This window comes from Camelus dromedarius, chromosome 31, assembly GCF_036321535.1.
Source record: "Camelus dromedarius isolate mCamDro1 chromosome 31, mCamDro1.pat, whole genome shotgun sequence".
In the NCBI taxonomy this organism is placed as follows: domain Eukaryota; kingdom Metazoa; phylum Chordata; class Mammalia; order Artiodactyla; family Camelidae; genus Camelus; species Camelus dromedarius.
This window is the reverse complement of record NC_087466.1, coordinates 16,895,232-16,919,174: the sequence shown is the minus strand read 5'-3', so window position 1 is coordinate 16,919,174 and position 23,943 is coordinate 16,895,232. Positions and strand designations below refer to the sequence as shown.

The 23,943-nt window shown below is 35.3% G+C and overlaps 1 protein-coding gene across 4 annotated transcripts in view; it reads right to left on the bottom strand.

Moving 5' to 3' along the window:
- Window positions 1-23,943, bottom strand: part of NAA25 (N-alpha-acetyltransferase 25, NatB auxiliary subunit) — a 60,745-nt gene that overhangs the window by 5,266 nt on the left and 31,536 nt on the right. For 2 of the 4 annotated variants that reach the window (XR_010378592.1, XM_031442734.2), the window contains exons 12-23: window positions 21,284-21,491; window positions 20,378-20,467; window positions 16,592-16,772; window positions 15,801-15,900; window positions 10,771-10,922; window positions 10,101-10,226; window positions 7,936-8,179; window positions 7,385-7,508; window positions 6,596-6,661; window positions 5,370-5,467; window positions 4,130-4,240; window positions 1,972-2,133 (exon numbers count right to left, since the gene is read on the bottom strand). Coding sequence is in view for 3 of the 4 variants with exons in the window: in XM_031442734.2 (XP_031298594.1) it covers window positions 1,972-2,133; window positions 4,130-4,240; window positions 5,370-5,467; window positions 6,596-6,661; window positions 7,385-7,508; window positions 7,936-8,179; window positions 10,101-10,226; window positions 10,771-10,922; window positions 15,801-15,900; window positions 16,592-16,772; window positions 20,378-20,467; window positions 21,284-21,491 (1,662 nt within the window). In the remaining variant the exon portion in view is untranslated. The remainder of the gene's footprint in view (window positions 1-1,971; window positions 2,134-4,129; window positions 4,241-5,369; window positions 5,468-6,595; window positions 6,662-7,384; window positions 7,509-7,935; window positions 8,180-10,100; window positions 10,227-10,770; window positions 10,923-15,800; window positions 15,901-16,591; window positions 16,773-20,377; window positions 20,468-21,283; window positions 21,492-23,943) is intronic. The other 2 variants (XM_031442732.2, XM_031442733.2) reach the window with 2 other exon arrangements.

The following is a 23,943-nucleotide window of genomic DNA, read 5'->3' as shown; positions in this document are numbered from 1 at the left end:
TATGTAAAAGTGGTCCAAAAGGACCAGGAAGTGTCCCCCCTTTTGGCATGCAGAAGGCAGAATCCTGCCCGGGATGTACCTATTTCACAGGGCCTGGAAGTCATAAAGGCTAATGGCAGATACAGATGTGTTACGGGAATATGGAAGAGGGAGAGGTGGGTGTGACTCTGGTTGGTGGGACTGGGACTCCCTTGGGGCTGGGAACTGGGAGGCACTATTCTCTACTTTCTAATTCTCTTGTAACAAACATACATTGTGTCTCTAAGGAAATAACGAAAAACTACAGAGCAATTAAAAAAACACGGTAGGTAAGTATTTATATGATCTAGAGACCAAATACAAAAAGCAAGAGACAAAACAGTGTGTATAGTATGCTATCATTTGTGTTTAAAGGCAAGAGAGGTGGGAGGAGGGACATAGAAAACCCATCTACAAGTATATTATGTCTAACTCAGGAAGAGTACACAAGGAATTATTGATAACAGCAATTCATTCTTGGAAAAGCGACCTAGGGAATGGGTTAGAATGGGAAGGAGACATTTTACTGTATATTCTTTCTTTACTCTTTGAATTTTTTTTTTACCCCTGTGCATATTTTACTTTCCAAAATAATCTAAGGCTTAAAAAAAGGAAGGCAAAAATACTAAATTAATAATCCATCAATTAGTACTTCTAATAGCCACTGAAGTCTATATTCATTCTAATGTACATAGGAAAATAGCTGAATATAAGACTTCACTAGCTAAAACCAAACTTCTAGTCATTATGTCTGCTTTCTTTCTTTAATCTATCTTTGAAAATTTTAAATGCTCTGAGCCCCTACACACAGTACACCCCTTGTTAAAAGCTCTAACATGTTGAAGTTTTACAAAAGAGAGGTTTTATAACCTCTTAAAGCTGGTGTGCCAAGCAAGATTCCATTCATTCCCTTCCCTAGGAGGGCCTGGGTATAGGGCTTGTGCTAGCATGATGGCTGCCTTCAGATTACTGGATGAGCTCCCTCCTCAGCAGAGGCTTAGGTCAGACAAACTACTCAAGGAAAGCATTTCCTCAAGATCAGAGTTTCATCACTGGAACAACTAGCCAGAAACAGGTGGCTCCACCATTGCCCTTCTGGCCTCTAACAAAATCCTATGCCTACTCCAGGCTGGGGCATGTTAACTCACCTGACACCATTTGTTCAATTTTTCAATTAACTTTTTAAAAAGCATCCACATTTTAAAGGTAAGACTTTACAGGGATTTTGCCAGCAAAATTTTAAGAAACCAAATTAAAATAATTATCAGGAGAAATCTAACAACTGGTACCTTTGATTCTATACTTGCTTCCATTCCTTTTTGGCTGTCTTGCTCTGGCCTAATTATTACTGACTTAATTATTTCTGATATTCAGTATCTCTCCTTTTTGAAGTGACAACTGCTGGGCTGGCAGTTTTCCAGTTATTGGATCTAGCCCATCCAGGAGAAGTTAAGTTCTCACTCAAAGAGATTGTCCCTGGATCTTAAAAGTTTGGCTGGTTTCCTCGGGTTCTCAAAATAGGGACAGTACTAGGGGGAAGATACAGCTCAAGTGGCAGAGCACATGCTTAGCATGCACAAGGTGCTGGGTTCAATCCCCAGTACCTCCTCTATAAACAAACCAACCAACCAACCTAATTATCTCCACCCTCACAAAAAAAAGAAAAAAGGGAAAAAATGGGGACAGTACTAATTCTATTCCTCAACAATTCATCAGTAGTTTTCACAGTAAAAGAACAACCCCAAAAATGGGATTAGGGTAGGGATGTGGGGAATGAAGGAGGAGGAGAACCTACCACTAATAACACAGCAAAAAACTACTGCCAGGCACCTTATAATCCCAAATCCTAAGGAGAGAATGATAAATTCAAAATTAACTTGTCCTTGTGATAAAGATAAGAACATTTGCATATCTACATAACTTAGTGCTGATCACCTACAGTCAGTCTCTTACCATGTAGTCTCTTACCAGTGAGAGAGAAGTGTCTTCTAAAATAAGTTCTTCAAGTTTAAGTGCAATTAGATGTGTTTCAAGCCCTTTAATATGATCCACAACATTGGAAATTAATGTCTGAATCCCAGTAACATAGTCTTGGAAACTGGTAAAGACAGGTGGCTAGAAAAAGATTTTTTAAAAAGTTGAAAGATTGTCAAACATATTTCCCATGCTTATATCACATAAGCTATACTAATTTCATGCTATAGCATTACTTAATTCTATTAATAATAACAAGGATGAATATAGTTTTGTATATTAAGACAGTCTCTCAAACCAAGGTAAATTTAATAACCACCACATAATGCTAATTCAGCAACAATGACTTTTATACAATGAGGTCTTATTTTGCTCTGGGGAACTGGAGGTGAAAAATCAGTAAAAAAAAAAAAAAATAATCTTAGTTGGTCATTAACTTCAGACTAGGAATCTCCTGGAACACTGAAGGAGATGAGAGGAACCAGGACTTCATTTCTTCTCTTTATGTCTTTGAGATTTTTCTCTAATGTTGATAACAGAAATGGAAATTCTAAGTTCTAATGAAAAAAATTATGGGTGACAACAACCAAGAGAATTCTGAAAAAAAGGGAAACTTAAGCTTGTAGATATTAAATATATTATAAAGCTACATTAAATCCAGATGATAGTGGTATATAATTAACAAAGAATGAAAGGAAACAAGTCCCAAGATAGAGCAAAGAATATAAGAGAATTTAAAAGGTGACATTTCAAAATGGTGGTTTCAAGTGGATGAATGGTACTGAGATAATATAAAATAAATAAAATAATAAATACCAAAATAAATTCCGAATAGATTTAGATACTTAATTTAAAAAAAAATCCATCAAAGCACCAGAAGAGAATTTAGGTGGTGGCTTCTGCAAATCTTAAATTGAACAGGCTTTTCTAAACATTATACTAACCTAGGAGCCATTTAAAAAAAAAAAAAAAACTTTGTTTTTCAAAAAGTTACTATATTGACCCCCCAAAAAATCACTCAAGTTAAAAGACAAATGACAAACTGAAAAAAACTGCATCTTATAGGTAAAAGGATTAATAACACTGTTATGTTAAGAACCCAATAGCTCAAAATATATCAATGGAAAAAATACTACTACCACAATAAAAAAGTTGGGGCAAAAACAGAACAGAAAATACATCAAAGAAATCCCAGCAATAAGATAAATTTTAAAAACAGATAAACACAAGAAATCTAGCCAATCAACTAGCTTTTCACTCAAGAAGTCTTCTTTGAAGGCTGAACATCAATGGAGTTCTTTTAATGCAAATTAAAAAAGAGGGAGTACCAATGTTTGCCTATCCAGTGGGTAAGGATACAGACACACCACACTGTTGGGAAATGTAAAAATATATACAAGTATCCCCAGCTTTTCTACAGTTTGCTTTATGCCACTTAGCTTTTTTGAAAGACCTACATTAATTAGTACCTGCTTTTGTCAACCAAAAAAAACCCAAAGAGCATTTTTTTTAATGGGGAAAAAAAGGGGGTTGGGGAGGGGAGGGTGGGCAGCAAGCTACTGTGGAAGCAGCACACACCCCTAGCAACAAGAGTGGCACTGGAACTACACTCAGCACCAAGCCGCCACCGCTTTGCACTGTCTGTAAGCATCTGTGCTTTATCTCAGTTTATTTTCTGCATCCATCAGCAAGATGTAGCCTAGAGTAATAGCTTCTCCTCTTTATGCCACTTTAGCTTACAAAAGATTTCATAGGAATGCCGTACTTTTGGATAGCAGGGGAATCCTGTATATATATATATATAGTAATCTCAGACCTAGGAGATAGCCTAAGATCGTATTATAAACTCATCTGGTGTAATTTGTCCATACTTTAATAGTGGCACTATTTTATAATATTTTAAAAATTAGAATCAAACAAAAAGCAAATGTGGCAAATTGTTAATAAGTGGTGAATCTAGGTGAGGATATCTGGGTGTCATTATACTAGTCTTTCAGCTTTCCTGCAGGTGTATAATTTTTTTTTTAAGTTAAGGAGAGAGAATGAATGCATATAGGATCCTAAGGTCTCTTACACCATGCAGGAAAACAGTGAAAAGAAAAAGGAGCATGTGGCCAGACTGTCACTTGTGTTTTACCATGATGATGCTGGTTTCTTTTTTCTTCTTCTTCTTTTTCTGTAAATTTAACTTGTATGGTCGTAGGACACTCTCACAGTAACTGGACACCCAAAGGATAATAGAAATAGTCTGAAAAAGGAAAAATTGCAAATTCATCTATAAGGATTACACTCAAGGTATCTATGAGGAACAAAGATTATGGACTAAACAAATTCTGTGCAGTTCTTCTATGCACATTCCTTCCATTTCTCTTCTAAGTCTCCACTCTCCAATTTCCAGGATCACATTGATCCAGGTCTTCCTCATCTCCTGCTCAGAATTCTGTAATAATTTAGATCTTTTTTTTCCCCTGGCTTTCCCAGCTCTAAACCCACTCTCCACTCCGTCCAATTTCCTTTCCCTTCCATGACATCCTTTTCACTGAAGTTAAAGGGTCCAAATTCCTAGGCATGGAATCCAAAGGTTCCTTACAAAATGCTTCTCCCCATCCACCTCTCCATCCAGGTAAGAAACTGTCTCATCTGCAAACCTTAACTTATATATGAAGAAATCTCCCAGGTTGGTCAGCACATATTCTCCTTTGTATTAAGTTAGGTGTTTACACATCTTCTGTTTACACAGTGTGTACATGTACATATACATGCAATTCTTTCTCATTCATTCATTCGTTCATTCATTCATTATCTCTTAGGCATTTCAATGTACCAGTCACCAAAACAGAGAATCCTGCCCTCAGGAAGCTTACACACTAGTAGGGAAGAAAAGTAAATAAACATGTATCAGAAAGAAAAGGAAAAAATACAATGGGTTATGAGTGTTTATGATCCTCCTCTTTTTCTCTCTGGCTGAAAAAGAGAGAACTTTGCTACAACAGCTCTTGGATTCTCCTTCATAATGCAGAATGTCGGTCATTAGTGAAATTTAAAAAGCTGGTGGAATTAACTTAAACTACATAATAGTTAAGTCAAAAAGGAGAATGAACAGAAAACAGCTAGATTTGGAATGAATCCGAGGAATTTTTAGAGATTAGTACAGCAAATTTCAAGAAGTTTACCCTAGCATTATGAAAAGAAATCTTCTTGATATTCTTGGAAGGAGTTAGTTCAGAAAATTTAAATTGCTTTTCAATTAACAATAGGCAGGGATGGGGGATTAAATTCCCAGGTATAAGATACCTATTACCTGTTCCTTTCTGAAAAATTAATCTTGCATACAATTAAGGAAAATTGAGTTTTTCAGGAAGAGAACAAACACATACCTCAACAAAGAAGACTAAATTTTCTAAAAGAGTAGGATGTGTTTTCAAGTTACCACCTTTAACTTCTAAGAGATCACCTTTACATTTACTGAAGACATCTGAAAACAAAAATATTTTATGGTTTTATTCAGCTTTTGTTTCAACGTTATTTTTAGGAACACAATGCACAATCTAATAAAGAATAAGCAAATATAAAGGCTTAATCCAGAAAGTTCCTCCACCCCAATGAACCAAACACCAAAGCCTATCTATTTTAAGCTCTTTAAAAGGACACATGACTACTGCTCTATTGTTTTCAAAACATAAAAAGTAGACTTATAAATTATATATTCCAGGCTCTAAACACTAGCTAAGCCTTTTCATTGATAGGCCATTGGCACAATAAAATTAAGACTTCAAGTGGATGATTCAGAAGAACTTGTGCCATTATGTACTAAAAGATCAAGATGCATGGTAGAATTCCACCTTCATAACAAATACCATGTTTTATTCTCATAATCTTAATCATCTTTTAATTTTGTCTTCATTTGAACAATAAAATAAAAGACTGTTAGGCTCCTGAAAAGAAAGATACTTATAGATTTGAAATTCCGTTTATGAAACAATTTCATTTCTAGGAATTTAATCCCAAAGAAAAACTCAAGTAAGCACCCAAACAATTGTGTACCAAGATGTTTATTTCAGCACTGTTATACATAATATATTATGTACTCAGAGTACATAAATAAATCCGGGACACTGATACAATACTGTGGAATAGTATGCAGCCCGTAAAACAAATGGGGTGTATTTAAATAACTGGCATGCTTAAGATGTCCAATATAACAACAAAAGTAAAACCAGAAAAGCACATATTATACTTTTTCATAAAAAACAAAAACAAAAACAAAAGCAAAAAAAACCAGAACTACATTTTTCCATTAGTACATCTATGACTGTTTAGGTAGTATCTTGAAATATGGACTCCAAAGTGTCAGCAGCACACACTCACTTACCTCTGGGGGAATGGAGCTGGGAGACCAGAAAAGATCACACCCATCTGTGTACCATTTTATAACAGGTTACTACTACTTTTGTAATCAAAACTTTTTAAAGTTAGAAACAAGTCTTTAAAAATACCAAAAGCGTGCATTATTATTTTCAAATCCTTTTCAAGTTTCTATTTAAAAATGAGCTACTGTCAGACAATCAGGTACTATATGGGAATCCACAGTAAGGATACGTACCTTTTAATTGTTCTAGTAAAGACTTAAGACTATTCTCTACTCGCTCTTGGATCTCCACTGTATCCTCTAAAATTGAAAAACAATGAAAAACTTTCAATTCCTTTTTTTAGTAAGATAAAGAAGCAAGACCAATACCTGGAAGCAATGCATGTGCAACGACATTTTCTTTTCTCTTAACACCCACAGGCATGTAAATTCCATTACTGAGAGCAGAAAGAAAGATGAAAGACAGGAAAAGGAAAAGGAAGGAGAAAAAGAAAGAGAAAAAGAAAAGAAAGGTAATAATAACCTTTCTTCCAAAAGCACTCCCTAAAATTCTCTAGAAGGACTAGGAATCTATGTATTTCAAATACTCTAAATGACAAGGTCTACAAATATGACTTAGGAAACACAAAACACAAACAAAAAAACACAGCCTATATGGTATTTGCGATTCTCACTGGGTTGAGAGCTTAAAAAAAAAATTTCTTCTCTAGAAAGTTTAGGCCTTCATTTTTAAGTAAAGAATTAAATCTGAAATCCAATAATATTTCAACAAATCAAGGATTTCTTTAACTTTTGGCCCCTCCAAATGATTTTAAATATGGAAAGGACTTAAGCTTCTAAAATATTATTTTGTAACCTGTGAATGCACTTTCTCGTATATTAAACCAGACATTCCAGAACAACTTCCAGCTCCCATCTCTTCCAAATTTTCCCAAATATATGAAGTTATAGATATTTTGTTGCATTTATTAAGTTTTCAGTTACAAAGACCCAGTAAATACGCTCATGCAAGTATATACTTACCTAAACCATTGGTGTCTAGCTCATAAATATCACTAACAAGATAAAAAGAGCTGGTCTGACACTGAGAACAACCAGAATTGAAGAATCCAGCCATTCTGGTAGGTACAGGACCAAGGAAAGGATACTAGAAAAGAGGAAAAAAAAAAGCGATGTTCTTTTTATCCGTTGACATTTAAATCCATAAAATATAAAATAAGTAAACAAAGAACGGTAACTACTGGATAAAAATCTGTCTCTGTGATTAAGTTACAAATCACTCATCAGCAAACTAATAATAACCAAATCATTACAATGAAAACAGAAATGCTGTATTAGTTTGTTGATAACTATTTAAAATTTACCATCACAAAAAAAAGCAATTTTGCTTTTCTTCACTACCCAGTTTGGATATTGAGGAAGCCTCTGCAATTCTCCAAATTTAAAAAGTTGATCTTTTTCTTGTAGATGGGACAAAATACTGTTCTTTACTACTCACCCATCACCCAATTCCTATTTTCAAAAAGACAGTACAGCTTATTGCAGCTTTGATGGTAAATATACATTGATGGTACCTTAATTTCCCTCTCAATAAATCGCTTTCCTGTCTCCAGGGCCACCTCCAGCTGTTGAAGGAGCAAACGGAGAATATCAATCCGGGAGGATACACCATTCTCAGTGGTCTTCTCTGAGTTCTTTGGCTCCACAGAGTGGTTAAGACTTGAGAGTCCACTGATCAGCCTCAAGGTTAAGGAACGGATTCTTAACCACATTGTCTCCTCCTCCAAGGAAAGTTTCTTATCTTCTTCAGAAACATCCCTTAAAAAGAAACATCCCCAAACCATCTATTTTATTTGTATTGCCTTTAAATCTTTCAAAGTTCACTTTCATCAGTCAAGGCACCTTTGAACAGTCTCAGTTTTCATTTAACAGCTGAATGATCTTGGATCAACCAATTGTTTTGGTATCCATAAAATGGGAATGATAACCTACCTAACAGGTCATTTTCCCCTTAACTGAGACTTATTTTTTTTGATGATAAAACATATAACATAAAAATTTCAAAAGACAGAAAAGTTAAAAAAAAAAAAAAAAGGGAAGGAAAATGTGTCCTGATAACCAAGAACCCACAATATTAACAGGCTTGATACAGATTCTTTCAGACTTTTGCAATACAGATGTACAAAATTTAACTAAAAATATTTACATAACTTAATATATTTTAAACAAATAAAATGGGCTCACAGTGTTTATACTATTTCATAAATTGCATCTTTTTATGACAGTATATGCAGAAAAGAGTTAACATAGCAAGCCTAAGGCTATTGTCTTTAGAAGGGCCTGCTTGCAAGGTTGATCCTTGGCTGATGTCTGGGAACCTGCAACACCAACCATTCCCTCAATGTAACAGTGGCTCACTGTGCCTAGACTATTTGTACAAACCATGTGGTTTAGGGTGAACAGTGCTTTCCTTCTGGGAGTCTGGAATGTCGGTACAAGCTAGACAGAGGGTGCCTCTGTAACCTGCTGATAAAAACCTTGGGCACCAAATCTCTAATAGGCTTCTCTGGGCAGAAATATTGCACACGTTAACTGCATTTTTTGCTGCTGGAGAAAGGAGCACGCTCAGGATGTTCCTTCCTAGCAAGGAGAGAACACTGGAAGTCAGTGCATGGAGTTCTCCATACTGCACCTCTGTCTTTTTCTTTGGCTTTTCCTGTCACATATCCTTCTGTTACAATAAACCTTAGCTGTGGGTATGACTACATGCTCAGTCCCACGAGTCCTAGCAAATCACTGAATGTGGTCGTGGCAACCCCCAAATCACAGCATACTCAGAACTACCTCATATACATGTTTCTGCATGCTCATGTACTTATTTCCTTAGTTTTCACTTTCCTAGAAGTGGATCTGCTGCATAAAATGGTACTTACAATTCAGTGTTGATACCTATCACTGAAATTCCCTATAGGAAGGTTATATAAAGTTTTACTGCCATATAAGTGCACAACAACCACTTTCCCATAATCCTGCTGAGAATAAGGATTAATCTTTTTTATCAGATAGTCTAAATCTTTGTCCAATAGATTAAAAAACAAATCTTTATTGCTGTAAACTGCATTTCTTTGAACTTCCTGTTAAACCCTTTGCCTCATTTGTTTTTTAGTTATCTTCTTACTGATTTATTGAGTTCTCTGTATATATGAAGGATATTAATATATATGAAGAAATTTACCAATTTACCGGATACCTCTAGAACTTGTTAATAAATTTATTTCTATATAGAAGGCTAATTTTTACAGAGGTCAAATCTTTTGTTTCCAGATCTGGTATAATGCTAAGAAAGGCCTTCCCAACCATTTAAAAATGTTTTTTATATTTTCTTCTAGAATTTCTAAGTTTTAACATAGAATCTTTAATCCATCTGCAATCTGTTTCATGTACTCTATGAAGGAGGATCTAACTTTTAGATTAACCAGGAATCTCAACATATGGATGAGGTTTATTTTCTTCCTTTGGCTTATCTGTATTTTCTGATCCCTACAACAAACTTGTTATTTTATATATATATATATATACACACACACACATATACATATATATATATATTCATTAAATATTTTAACATATTTTATTATTTATATTTATATTATATATTTATATATACATGCAATTTTAAAACTCTTAAATTTATCATAATTCTTTAACAATAAATTGCTTGGGGTTAAATTTCAGTTACCTGTCTTTTGGATCCCAGCTAAAGAAAACATTTAAGTCTCTGTTGTCTCGCAAGGCTTCCCATGGAATGTCATCTTCTTCTGGCCGAAGATTCATTGACTTTATACTTTCTGCTAAGCTGGCTGTTCTGTGATATAGAAAATTTATTTAAGTATTGTTCAATAGTAAAATAGCCATGAAAACATATTAGCCAGGACTTTGTTTTACTAGAAAGAGAGAAAAGGAAAGAAGAGCAAAGGAAGAAAAGAAGGCTTTATTAACAAGTAAAAGCTCATATAAGGTGAAACAGAACCAAGCCCTGACAATACTGGCCTGCTACACGGCAAGAGAAATGCATGTGGAGGCCCAACCAAAGTAAAGTTCACCAGCATTAATTCCTGAAATCCCATGTTTGCAGGATGTGGGTAACCTTGTAAACACAATATGGACCAGGGATAATGGCCATGGCCTAGCTGGCTTCTGTCTGGAACCTGGGATGGTGCAGGCTGTACTCTTTATCACTCCCCATGACAGGCACCTTCCCCTTTCTTCCCTGTCCCTTCCTAATTTTTCTTTTTTCCCCCTATTCTTCCTTAGCGTAAGCCCACTGATGACACCCATGAGACCTATTAGTGGCTCTCAGCATCTGCTCTAAACCCTTATTTCCTTATTAGCTCTTGTGCAATACTTACATATTTGCTTCAAGTAGAAGGTCTAACAACATCCGTTCAGTACGGACTTGTGCAAAATGAAGAGAATTATTCAGCCTGTTCCTAAAAGCGATAAACTCTGGGATCTTCTCAAATGCACCATATTTGTAAGCTTGAATAATATATTCTGAGGTCTGGGAAGGAAAGACATCACCATGGTATAAATATTTCACAGATCAGGCAGTGAAGGCAAACCTTGCCAGACAAAATGAAACAACACTCAAACTAAAATTAAGATGTTGAATCTAATCTTTAAAGTTCCTGGTCACCAAGTAGAATATCAGCTTTTAAAAATGTTCTTTTTCTTCTATCCTATACTGGAGTCAAATGTCTGCTTTACTACTGTTACTACTAATAGCACCCAGCTGCTGCTACAACCACATAGACTTTCTTCTAGCAATTATGTCTTTCAGTTCAACAGGACTGAAGGTTTTCTTATACTACATCAGTCAAAAATTTGGTTAGTGCCACTGCGGAAGGGATCTTACTCCATGTTTTTCTGCATCTAAGTTAAACTCTGCTTTATACAAAGGTTCCCCAAAACACTAGAATAATATACCATCCCATTACCACCATAAATAAAAATCACTCTCCTTCAGAAAAAAGGACAGGCTGCTCCTTGGTTTTGCTTACTTCTGAATATTCTATCACAAACACAGGGCATATGTGCATTACATCAAGATGGAAGACACCAAACAAAAGACCTATAAAAATTCATGTCATAATCCATTCTGAGGACAGAAAGCACTCAAAAACCAGGCGACCTGTTCATCCAAACTACTATGCTGGAAAATTCCATAAACAAAGTAAAGGGAATGCTCACCACGTGTGCTTTAATTAGATTAATACATGTATACAGATGAAGCCTGAACAAAGGCAAGATAAAGAATTCTAAACAGAAATTCTGGCACAATAGAAGAAAATCTCAGGGAAGAACATTTCCTGAGTGTGGGCCATGCCATCAGGATCAGAAGTCAGAAGGGCACTCTTTTGGGCCAAGGAGAGCTGATGTCTGCCCCAAAGATAGCTCCTAGAAAAACCAGTCTTCTTGCACAGCCTCGGTCAGCTCTGCCCCCATCTCCATTATGACCGAATAACTTGCCCAATAGGAAAATAGGCCAATAGTCAACAACATACCCTCTGATACACAGCCTCGCAGGGTTCATTTCAGGCCGCGGGATTGCGCCACGGGCGCTAATTCAACTGCATTCGATGCGGCTTTTAAACCCCCATGGGACACCTCGGCGAGCTGTTTGCCTGCAGTATCTGGAGAAATTAAAGACGGACGGACACAAGAAAATTAAAAAGATTACTTGTGATCCTGCAGGTTTAAAGAAGGACTATCTGAAAAAGCTTAAGTATACCTTCTAGCGTGATTAAAGGACAGTGATACGCCCAATCAAGAAGAGGCCAGGATACTCTAAACTCAGATGCTTATCCAATGGCCTCTTGGCTTGGAAAATATAGCAAGGTTTACCATCAGCCCTTGCAAAAGGAACGTACAGTTTGAAAAAACCAGCTGGTTATGAACATGTGATCCAGCAACTAATCAGGATAAAAATTTGACTTTGGTGATTCCAACCAGATTTATTCATTACAGCTCAAAAATACACTGATTAAAGGAAAGAACTCAGCCTTACCGAGCATAGGGTAGTTTAAATTTCTGAGTGGTGCATGTAATACCACTTTAGGGGAAAAAAAGGCAAGAGAAAAATAAAGGGCCACAAAAGGGGAATGTAGTCCTTTAGCAAACTAAGAAGGTAACTATAGCTCTCTGGCTTCTCTTTGTAAGATAGTCCTCCTTTAATACTGCAATAAAGTGTTACTGCAGAGCTAGCAAAGGGCCTGGGCAGCTACCAACAGAACAAAGGACTGAAGAAGTACTAGAATTTGAAGAAACAACCCCCATTGGGACTGCAGGCAAACCCGGAAGCCATGGGTACTTTAAGTACTTTTGAATATCAGAAAATGGTGTCTATACCCGTTTTTATTCATTTATGCACCAATGAGGCTATTTAGATCCCATGTGGAATCCTGAAATGAACCCTGGTCATTATAAAAAAATTAGCAAAATACTTAGACATCTAGCCCTTGAATAATGATCTTCATGAGACTTTTAAAGGCAAACTTTTTAAGTATAAACATGTAAACAACTTTTGGACATATGAAAATCTAAGCTCAGTTTTTGATCATAAAAATCTACAACAAAGTAAGACGACAGCAGACAATGACTCTTCCAGTAAGAAAACCCCTATGGAAACCTTCCAAATATAACTTTCAATCTCACAGCACAAAGCCTTACAAAGCAGATTTTCCCTTTAAGGAGTAGGTGTTCTTTCAATGAGCTAATTGAGAACTGAAATACATCACTCCAGGAAAAACCATTTGGGGATGCCAAAAACTACCAAGAATAAAAGATGTAGGGCAGAGAGTTTTAGCTTTCCAGAGAGATATTTCTAACACTATCAGAAGGTTTAATACATACAGTACAACACTACAACTGTGATCTTTCTTAGCTTCAAATTCCTATAGGAAAGAGTCCACACCACAGTCTCCATTTTCCTACCTAGTGACTTGGGCTAGGCATTAAGGTTTAAGGTATGTTATCCTTGCTGTATTTTGCTTTTGCCTCCAGCACCCCTCCCAGATTTTCTACTTTAATATGATTAAGTAGCTGTTTTCTTAGTAGTAATAAAAATAAATTTCAAGTAGAGTCTTAGTCCCAGATTACTAAAATGCTTTAATGTTATCAGGTTCAGCATTACATACATTCAGATGAACTAGTCATTCCTGCTACACACAACCACCAGCAAAACATCAAACAAAGATACAAAATGCCACTGTGGACAACATGCCCTCTCATCACTCTTGCGGATCTCGGATCTCCTTTCCTTATTACAATACTTTTGGTTGTTTTATTTTCTGTATACGTGTGTGTGTGTGTGTGTGTTTTCTTTTTTTATGACCCCTCATCCTCCTCCCTCCCATTTTGTTTTCAAAACAACTATTGAGACACAACATTTGGGGGGGGGTTAAAGTTTAATTTTTATTACTATAAAATAATGTGCCTTTATTGACCAATCATGAACAATATAGTTCCTCTAGAATGCTGGATGATTGAAAACTAGAGTAAAACCAGTCACCAGACTTGGATTAATCCTTTATTTACCCCCCAATCCCACCTCAAAGTTATTCGAGAAACCGAACTTTCAAAAGGATCCTTCAGTATATCAAATGTTTCTTTAACTCTTCCTTAGAAATACAGAAATGATACAGATACACACTATTATATATAAAACAGATAAACAAGACCTACTGTATAGCACAGACAACTATATTTATCTCTTAATAACCTAAAATGGAAAAGAATCTGAAAAAGAATATATATATATGTATAACTGAATCACCTTGCTGTACCCCTGAAACACTATAAATCAACTATACTTCAATTTTTAAAAATTAAAAATTAAAAGAAGAAAAAAAATACAGAAATGAAACCCAGAATAATGAGATCTGAAGTACACTTTTCTTTCGATTTTTTTTTTTTTTTAAATAGTTAGTGAAACTTCTTGAAAACAGAGAAGGGCAAGCACAGACACTTGAACACACAGTGAAAACTCCCAGATTTATAACCCAACTGCCCATTCATGCTAGGAGATTTTAGACGCAAAGCACTAGAAATGCCCTTCTGACACCAAAGCAGGGCCAGCACCTTCTGAGCAATACGTTCAGCTGCTGATACCCACTTTCGTCTCTCCCTGATCAGAAGCTATAGCACAAAATGAAGTCTGAACAGAGATACAGTCACTGTTGGGAGCCATGGGAGGAGAGGGATAGAGCTTAAAAGCCAACTGATGATGCAGAGTCACTGTTGGGAGCCATGGGAGGAGAGGGAAAGAGCTTAAAAGCCAACTGATGATGATGAAACCCAGAAACCCTGGGTTTCATCAGCCCTCTAGGTCATACCCTGAAGCATAACCGAACATAATTAATGCAAGATGAGAATAACAAACCTATATTCTATTGTTCAGAAATGCTTTTGCCCTGTCCCAGTTTTTTATTTAATATACTCCTAACAAATTAGATGGAAGATAAATTAGCTATAGCCGTCATAGTTACAAAAGAGTTTTTTAAAAAAATCCTCATGAGTATTTGCCAAGAAGAACCTCAGAAACCAGCTTCCTTGCCAAGTTCCTTAGTTGCTGTCAGACCATGAAATTGGAACATTATGGGCGGATAATAGCTGGCATGGCCGAATTCCAGTGATGAGTCTCAGAAGCACATGAAACCAAGTAGTTAGTGACTATCTTAGAGACAAGCCTTATCTCCACATATGTTCCTGGGTGGTTCTGCACTGCTTGTCGACTGAGTAAGAGACATATGTTTTTCTACAAAAAATTCTGCTTAACTGACAAGTGGAGACCAAGTCTGCTTGCAGTGAAAAACACGGTGCAAATCCCATCCTTTCATTATGGCACATAAAAGCTTTATCTTATTTATCGCTACTTTAAAAAAGTATGCTATTGATCTACGTTTCTTGAAATGCCCTTCAATTGGTCAGTTTTATAGTTCTAAGAAAATACAAGTGCATTCTCTGTTAGCTAAGAGAACAGTGGTTATAAACTTCAGAAATAAAGGTAACAGAACAGCTGCTATGGCAGAATCATATATGGCATCCTAGACTATAAACTCTAGTGGGCTATTTCTTATACCCTTAGAAAGTCTCTTAGAGATTAAAAGACAGACCTAAGAGGTATAACACTTCCTTTTCAGCTAAGACCCAGTTTTAAGTGCAACTTCACATGGATTCTATTTAACACACCCATTCTAACAACCACAAATAACCCTTTACCTCTAACAGCCTTAGCCAGTGAGCTATGGCCTAAGGGCGTTTGCAAGTACAACGTGGTGCACCTCAGCACATGACTTGTGAACCAAGGGAAGATGCTCTCTGAATCATGTGCATTCAGCAGGCAAGACCATATTAAAAAAAAAATTTTTTTTTCACTTACATCTTTCTGGTTGGAGTGGAAAAACCTGAGCGCGAAGTTACAGGACTGGGATGCAGCAGCGTACTGACCTAGGGATTCAGCGTATCGGGTCAAAAGATAACTAGGTTGGGAGGAAAGAAAAAAAAATGTTATACCTAACCACCTCTAGTATCAAATACTACACTTCAAATTACTATGGTAGAGAAATAACTAGGCATACGGAACATTAACACATCCTGCCATAGAAATTATTTAAGCCACAGAATCAAATTAAAAAGAAAACCAGCAAAGTTAATTTACTTTTGTGGGAGACCTAAAGTTCTATGCTATGTTTTCTCATACTCAGATGATTAACAGAACACAAGTTGTTAGAGAACAGAATGCTGTCTTCCTTAAACAGCTCTACAGGGCATTGAGAAAATAAAGAAAAATCAAAATATACATTAAAAGGATCTCTGGGGTCAAGAAATAAAGCACATGTGTCAGCCACAACTGCAAGGCAGAAGTAAAGATTTCAAAAACAATGTGTGGTAAGAAAAAGAGTCCAAAGGATATAACTATTTGCTGTCTCTGGGGGAAATTTTTTTTTTTTTATCATTTGTAAATCGTACAAATTTAAAATTACCACAAAATGCTAAGAGATATAAAACTCTTTATGCTTTGCAATGGATTATAATAGGTGATTATTTAATCTAAGAAGCTTATTATCAGAAACAACTTTTCTGCTAAAATCAAAATGTTAGCGTTCCATATATGAGGACCCCTCCACTTCCTTAGCTGGCTGCTCATTATTCAGAGTATATACTACCAACCCAATGGTGTCATGCTGGATATGCTTAGCATCAAGGCTGGAGTACAGATCCACCACTGGCTCAAATGCTCCCAGCATACAGTAGATTCGAACAAGCAGCAATTTGAATTGAGCATTGGAAGGGCTATGGGTTAATCCCTCTTCCAGCAAAGTCAGGGCCTGCCACACTGCGGTCTCATCACCTAGAACCAAAATATAACAGCATTATCCGCGGATCTAGACAGCAAATGGAGGTGTCTCAAGAACAAAAAACAAAAACTTCCTGACATCATCACCCCTCCAAACTATTCTAAGAATGAGGTTAGGTGGCCGAGAATAAATTTTAGATACACAACTGTAAGCAAAACAGAGAATTTCCCTGAATAGACAGTCCCTCAATAGTGACTTCAGTTTTTAAACTGCATCTGCAAAAATGATGCAAACTTTAAGGTGTCAGGTCTTGTGGAGAGAGAAGTTTAGAATCTCACAGGACCCTAGATTCTGAGAAGAGATGGATTTTGAAGGAGAAATGGAATCCACCAACCTTCCCAGTACTGGATTTTCTCTACAAGACCCCAGACAGATGCTTTCTCTAGACATCATTTTTCTTCCACATGTACTTTACTAACAGGATGTCAACTAATATTTGGAAAAAAAAAAAAAAAACCCCAAAACTGCTCATTAATAAACTAAATGATATACTTTTTTTGGCCTACCAAAATTCAATATGTTACATGCATCAATAGTCTTAAAAAATAAGTAACTTCCCTTTTATGAAATTATCTAAAGAAAATAACAGAAATAAAGATAAAATTTTTATACAAAAATATTCATTGTACTAATAATGGACAGATGATTAAGTAAATTATAGTAACACCCACACAGGGAAACATCATACAGTCGTTTAACAAGGAGTTTTTAATAGTGAGGGAAAATAATTATGTAATAATGTTCAGTAAAACACACAGAATTCAAATCAGTGTGAAGAGTTCATCTCAAGTCTATAAAATATGCACAAGAAAGAGAGAAGGAAATATATAAAAATGTTAGAGTGCCTTTTAGAAGCTGGAAAAGTAAGGTTAAAGTAAACTGTTTTCCAAAATTACAATAAAAGATATTTTTACAGTTAGAAAAAATAGCTAAAATAAGTCATGCACTGATCTTTTAAAATTATATTGTATATGCTTTTTCTAAGAGAAAAGAAACAAGATATAACCAAAAATTGGAGTTTTAGATAAATATCATCCATAATCCTACCCAAACTATGCAAACTACCCATGATCTACTCAAACTGCCATTATGATTAATGTACTGCTTTGAACTATAATTTTTTATACACAGTAGTAATCATGGCATACATCCAATTTTGTGTTTTCCCATGTTGTTACCCGGTCTTCACAACCGTAATTTTATTTAATTCAATAATCAGTGGCCTAAACTCTGCAGTAACACTAAATATAAGACCCAGAGATAAGAGTCATAGGTGGTTCCTGGTCTCAAGAGGCTCAGAATTGAGTAGAAGAGACCGTTGGACAATTATAGATAGTAGGTAACTTCTTAAAATCCTAGTTTTTCAAGGATAATTAGTATTTAGAATTAAAACAAAAAACTTAAAGATCTCTTTTACATGGAAACAAAATTTCAAATAGAAAAAAGTGGTTTAATTTATACTTCTGAGCTATTAAACCCAATGTTCTGAAGACATTTATCATCTAATTTTATTTTACAAAATTTAGTATGTAACTACAACCCTATGCAAATTCTTCACCAATTAAGGAGCATCAAGAGTTGATGAGGACTTGGGGAGCAAAATTTTTCTAACTAAATTTTGTAATATAACAAAATGATATAATGAAAATATATAAAATAAGTAAGTCCTGGGGATATGATATATAGCATGGTAACTATAGTTAACAATACTGTACTGTGTATTTGAAAGTTGCTACGAGAGAAGATCTTAACAGTTCTTGTCACAAGGGGGAGAAACTGTAGTTATGTGACACTTTAAACTTATTGTGGTATTGCAATATATACATGCATCAAATCATATCGTATACCTTAAACTAATACAATGCAATGTAATAATTATATCTCAATAAAACTGGAGGGAGAAAATGATATTCTTCACTCCCCATTTTATTTTTGCAGCACAATCATAAAGAAATGCTTTTGTTGCAAAAATATTTCAGAGCACCATCAATTTCCTAACACATTCTTCTTAAACCTTTCACATTCAAATCAGTCTCTTTCAACATTCTCATCAATTTTTTTATACATTTTTAATTTTTGTCAGATCTACCTTGAACAATGACTATGCTTATGATTGGAGCATTTCAACATCACTTTCACTGACTTCAAGAAACCCTGCATCCTTATAATAGCTATAACTTACCATTTATTTGCACTATAGGATTTTGGATAGTCTATCTAATTTCTTTCTCTAAACTGTAACAATCTTAACTGTTTTGTTACAAGGTTTAAATTCATATAAAACACTTTCAAGTGCCTGATGATCAACGAATGTTGACTGTAGTTATTATTATTATATGGTCAGATATCTTGCTCAAAAACCAAGAGATTAGCAAAGTCATAGTCACTATGAGCAAGAACAGATGCTAGAAATAAGTGGGAAAGGGTATTTTAATAGGGACAAAATTATTAAGTAGTCAGTTCTTTAATGGTTTTTATATTAAGATGACTTTTATGGCCCAAAGCAATCTCATGAATCTGGGACTCCAGATAACAAGTACTCTGATAAAAAGGATTTCGTCCCCACCCCTGGTACAATACAGTATCACATGGGTATATACAATGTCCTACAAAAGTTCAGAAAGGGCATAAAATCTGCAGTGAGAAAGGGGGTGAAATCAAGACAGGCTGGTCAGAGGCACTGTTTGAATAAAAGTTAGATGAAGGAGGTAAGAAAGTTATTTCAAAGATAGGCAACATGATGTTCAGTGATAGTAGCAAAAAAAAAAAAAAAAGTAGATTCAGGGCTCTAAGTACTTAAGAATCTGGAGATGCAGGTAGAGGCTAGATTATAGAGAGCATTGTAAACCATCCAAATAAGGTTGACCTTCATCCTCAGGAAAATAGTGTATCTGAAGAATTTTAAGCATGAGGAGGATAATATCAAAATTGAGTGCTCAGTGAAATGATCCATGAGGGCAAGGGTTGTATCTTATCTTGTACATCACTGTCTGCCCAGCTCTGTTTCTTCTGTAGGCTATTCTCATGAATAATACGCAATAAGTAGCTAAAGTTATATTTTTCTCAAAAAGCTGCTAATATGTGAAAACATCAGAGGGTGAGACCTAAAGAAAAGGCAATCTCAGTACCATTTGCTGAATTATCCTTCTCTTGTTCAACAACTCATGAATGATGCTTCCTTTACCACGTATTACATTTTTGTCTTAATAGGCTAATCTGAACTATATTCCAAAAAGAGAGTATTTTCCGGTATATAATTTTTTTTCAGTGAACAAAAATGGCTATCCCATTCCATGGGCCCATACATCTAACTCTAAATCAGTTACTCTGTATTTTAATTATTGTAACTTTGTAATAGGTTGTTCACTCACTATTCAGAAACATTTAAAAACAGAACAGATATCCACTGATTTAAGATTATCCTGATTACAGAGAGGAGGGTACTTGGAGACTTGGGTTCTTCTAGAAGCACCCTGTAGAAGGGCAAGGAAGGAAAACCTTAAAGCATAAATCAAATTCTTGGATTATATAATTAGCCTAAGGATTTATAATCAATAAAAACAAAGAGTAAAGTTAAACTGAAATTGCTGCTTTTTACCTGTTTCTCTCCATATATCAATAAGCACATGGACAGCAAGGAGACAGTAATAGTCTGAAAATTGCAATTCGGTTTTCAAACAGGATTTCCCTATAGGGAAAAAAAATCATATCTGTATTTTAAGATTTGTTCAATTATTACTGCCCCAAAGGATTTTTTTAAAGCAAGAAACTGACAGGAGGGAGAAGAGAAAAAAGAGGAAAAGAAACTAATAAGAATGGGGTAAAAATACCAGAAGAAAAATATAAGCCATGAATCAAAAGAGTCAAAAGAAAGTGAGACCACACTCAGCTGGAGCAGAAGGAAAGGTTTCAGAACAGAGGTGGTATTCCAAATGGTCTCAAAAGGAGAACAGCAAGATTTGGAAGGAGGTGTTAGGTAAAGAAAAGAACAGAAGCCAAAGGCCATGTATAACTAAAGTATTATGCTTGCTACTTGACCTGTATTTTTAGAATACAGTTAGAGAAATACTAATATCATCGAGTCAGATAATTTATATTTTATCACACATGTCTAAACAATCTGAAGATCATCTACTTCTAAACTATTTATCTCACAACTTATTCTTTTTGTTCACTTACATACTCTTTATATTAAGAATATTAAGGTCTATAAGCAGAAAATATGACAATAATCATAAACTCTATGAAATTCATATGAGCCCCAATGTGATGAAGAGTAAGCTCACCAGATCAGGAAGGATATGGACATCTGGGAGCCAACTACAATTTTTCAAAACGCCAAGCTTCAGAAAGGCTTTGCATTTTATTACTTGGATAGTGTTCCCACTTGACAAAATATTTTCCTTGCCAAAAGCGTTGTTAAAACAGTGTGCTATGAACGATAAAGTGACTTCAAAGTCTTAGCAGATCAAGGAACGACTGCACATTTTGAACGGTTACTCACCAAATTCCAGTCCATGCTGGTACCTTAACATCAATTCTCTGACCACACTCAATTTCTGATTTTTATCCATCGTATGATACAAGCCAAGTAACCTCGTCAGCTGCACCACACACAAATGTTGCTGCAGAGCTCTGATGTCAGCAGGCAGTGCCAGCTTATCCTCTGTTGGTGTTGACAAAGGAACAACTCCAAGTAACTGATTAATAAACTGCAAAGTAGAGGGAAGAAAGGTGCACAGGTGTTCTCAAAACAGAACTAGTCTTTAGTAGGCCATAATTAACAAATACTTAAATAGTCTAGAAAGAGATATCAAGAGAAAATACAAATTGAAACCCCTTTAGCATACCATTTTCTGTCTACCAAAATCACTAAGACAAAAACACTTCTAACAGTACACAATGCTGATAAAACTCCAGTGAGACTAGCACACTCGTTCATTGCTGGCCAAAGGTATTTTGTCAATACCATGTAGTATATGCACTAAAAGATGAAAAGAATTGTGAAAATGTTTCCTAAATTGTAATATATTAAGATAATACATAATGCAGCAATGAAAATGTTTAATTAGGAAGACTATAAAAAAAAGGTTACTCCAAACAAACCTACTATTATACTGATATAATAAATTCTTAAACAGTATACATTGAAAGTAATGATTATATCATGTCAGTCACTTTAAACTGCATTTTTAATCAAAGCTTTAATTTTGAGATAATTATAACTGCATGCAGTTGTAAGAAATAACACAGAGAGATCCTGCATACCCTTCACCCAGTTTTTCCCAATGGTAACAGCTGCATTGAAATGTCTTTAATTCTCAAAATAATGCTATTTGCAGCACCACAGATGGGCCAAGAGATTACCATAGTAAGTAAAGGAGGTCAGAAAGAGAAAGACAAATAGCATATGACATTACTTACATGTGAAACCTAAAAAAAATTATACAAATGGACTTATTTACAAAACAGAAACAGATTCACAGACATAGACAACAAACATGGTTATCACAGGGGAAGGAGGGAGGGATACATTAGGAGTTTGAAATTAGCAGATACAAACTACTATGTATATGAAACAGATAAAACAACAAGGTCCTACTGTATATATAGCACAGGGGACTATATTCAAAATGTTGCAATAGCCTATAATGAAAAAGATTATGAAAAAGAATATACATATGTATAACTGGATCACTTTGCTGTACACCAAAAACTAATACAACATTGTAAATCAACTATATTTCAATTTAAAAACAAGTTTTTAATTCTCTAAATTTGGTATAAATTTTTAAAAATACCAGTTCCAGTCACACATTTATTAAACACAGGCTTATTTTTACTCCCTTCCATAACCCTATTAAGATGACAGTAAAGAACAAAAAAGGAATCAGCCTCTAAGGATCAAGAACATATGAAGAGATGACACCAAATAAAAAACATCAACAAGATTTAAAAAGGGCAGGTGGTAAGTAATGATCAAAATAGAGGGCCGAGAAAGCTGAAATCCAATAGTATGCAATAGGGACACCACCAATAAGCAGCAAGCCTCTTCCAGCCATAGCACCTTAGAAGACTCAGAAATTAAGGCCATGAGGTGTGCCTAAAAGCTAAAGTGCTGGTGAGACAAACAGGAGAATTTGCTAAATTCTCTCTAAGAAGTTAGACCCCTCCCCAAGCTCATTAACTGACTTCCTAAACCCAGCAGGAGCCAGAGGTTTTGTTTTACCCCCAGGAGAAACTGAACCAGCAATACTACAGACCTAAGGGGAGAATGGGACAGAACTATTCCCTAATGTTCCAGACTACACCAAGAGGAGTTTTATATCTTTACAGTTCTGTCAGATTGACTGGGGTGAACTGAACAAAAAATATTAACTCCAAGAAAGCTGTGCAAGAAAGGTAATCTCCATAAACGAAGTGGCTGTGAATATCTAGTCATAAAAATATATTGAATTATGACTGAACTATACTGGGGGGAAAGTACTTAAGGGAAGATGTGGGATATTATGAACGAAATGATCGCCTTCCACAGTAGGACAGCAATAGATGAAGACTATAACTGTAAAAATAAACAAAGCCTATAATTCAGAAAAACGGAGGTGTATAACAGAAGAAACAGTTAAAGAGTTGAAAGTGATTTACCTGTACAGAGCCAGAACCAGGGCTGGAGATGGCAAAGAGCTGCAATTGTTTTTCAACATAAGCCTTGTAGTACCATTTGACTTTTCCAATTTTATATATGTAATTTTTGGATACGAATAAAAAGTAAATTAAAATAAAAATCCCACTCATCATGCAGTTTCACATCTGTTAATGATTTTGCTTCAATTTGTCTACAGTTGTATGAATTTTCATTTTAATTATTATGATCAGATAATCATATCTGTAACAAGAAACCACAGCACTGGTTTTCATGTTTTTGATTAAATGCCTATATAATTTCTACTGCCAGCTCTTCCATTCTTGTAAACCATTTTATATATCAAGTTGTATTTATTATTAAGGCCTTCTCTAATGAATGCTGAAGAATCTTCCAGTTTCTGTCATGAAACAATACATCCATTCTCTATTCTAAACTGTACAGTTTTACCGCTATGCAAAAAGCTTCTTTAAAAACTGGAATCACTTTATTGTTAGGTTAAAACCCCAAGGCAAAGGAAA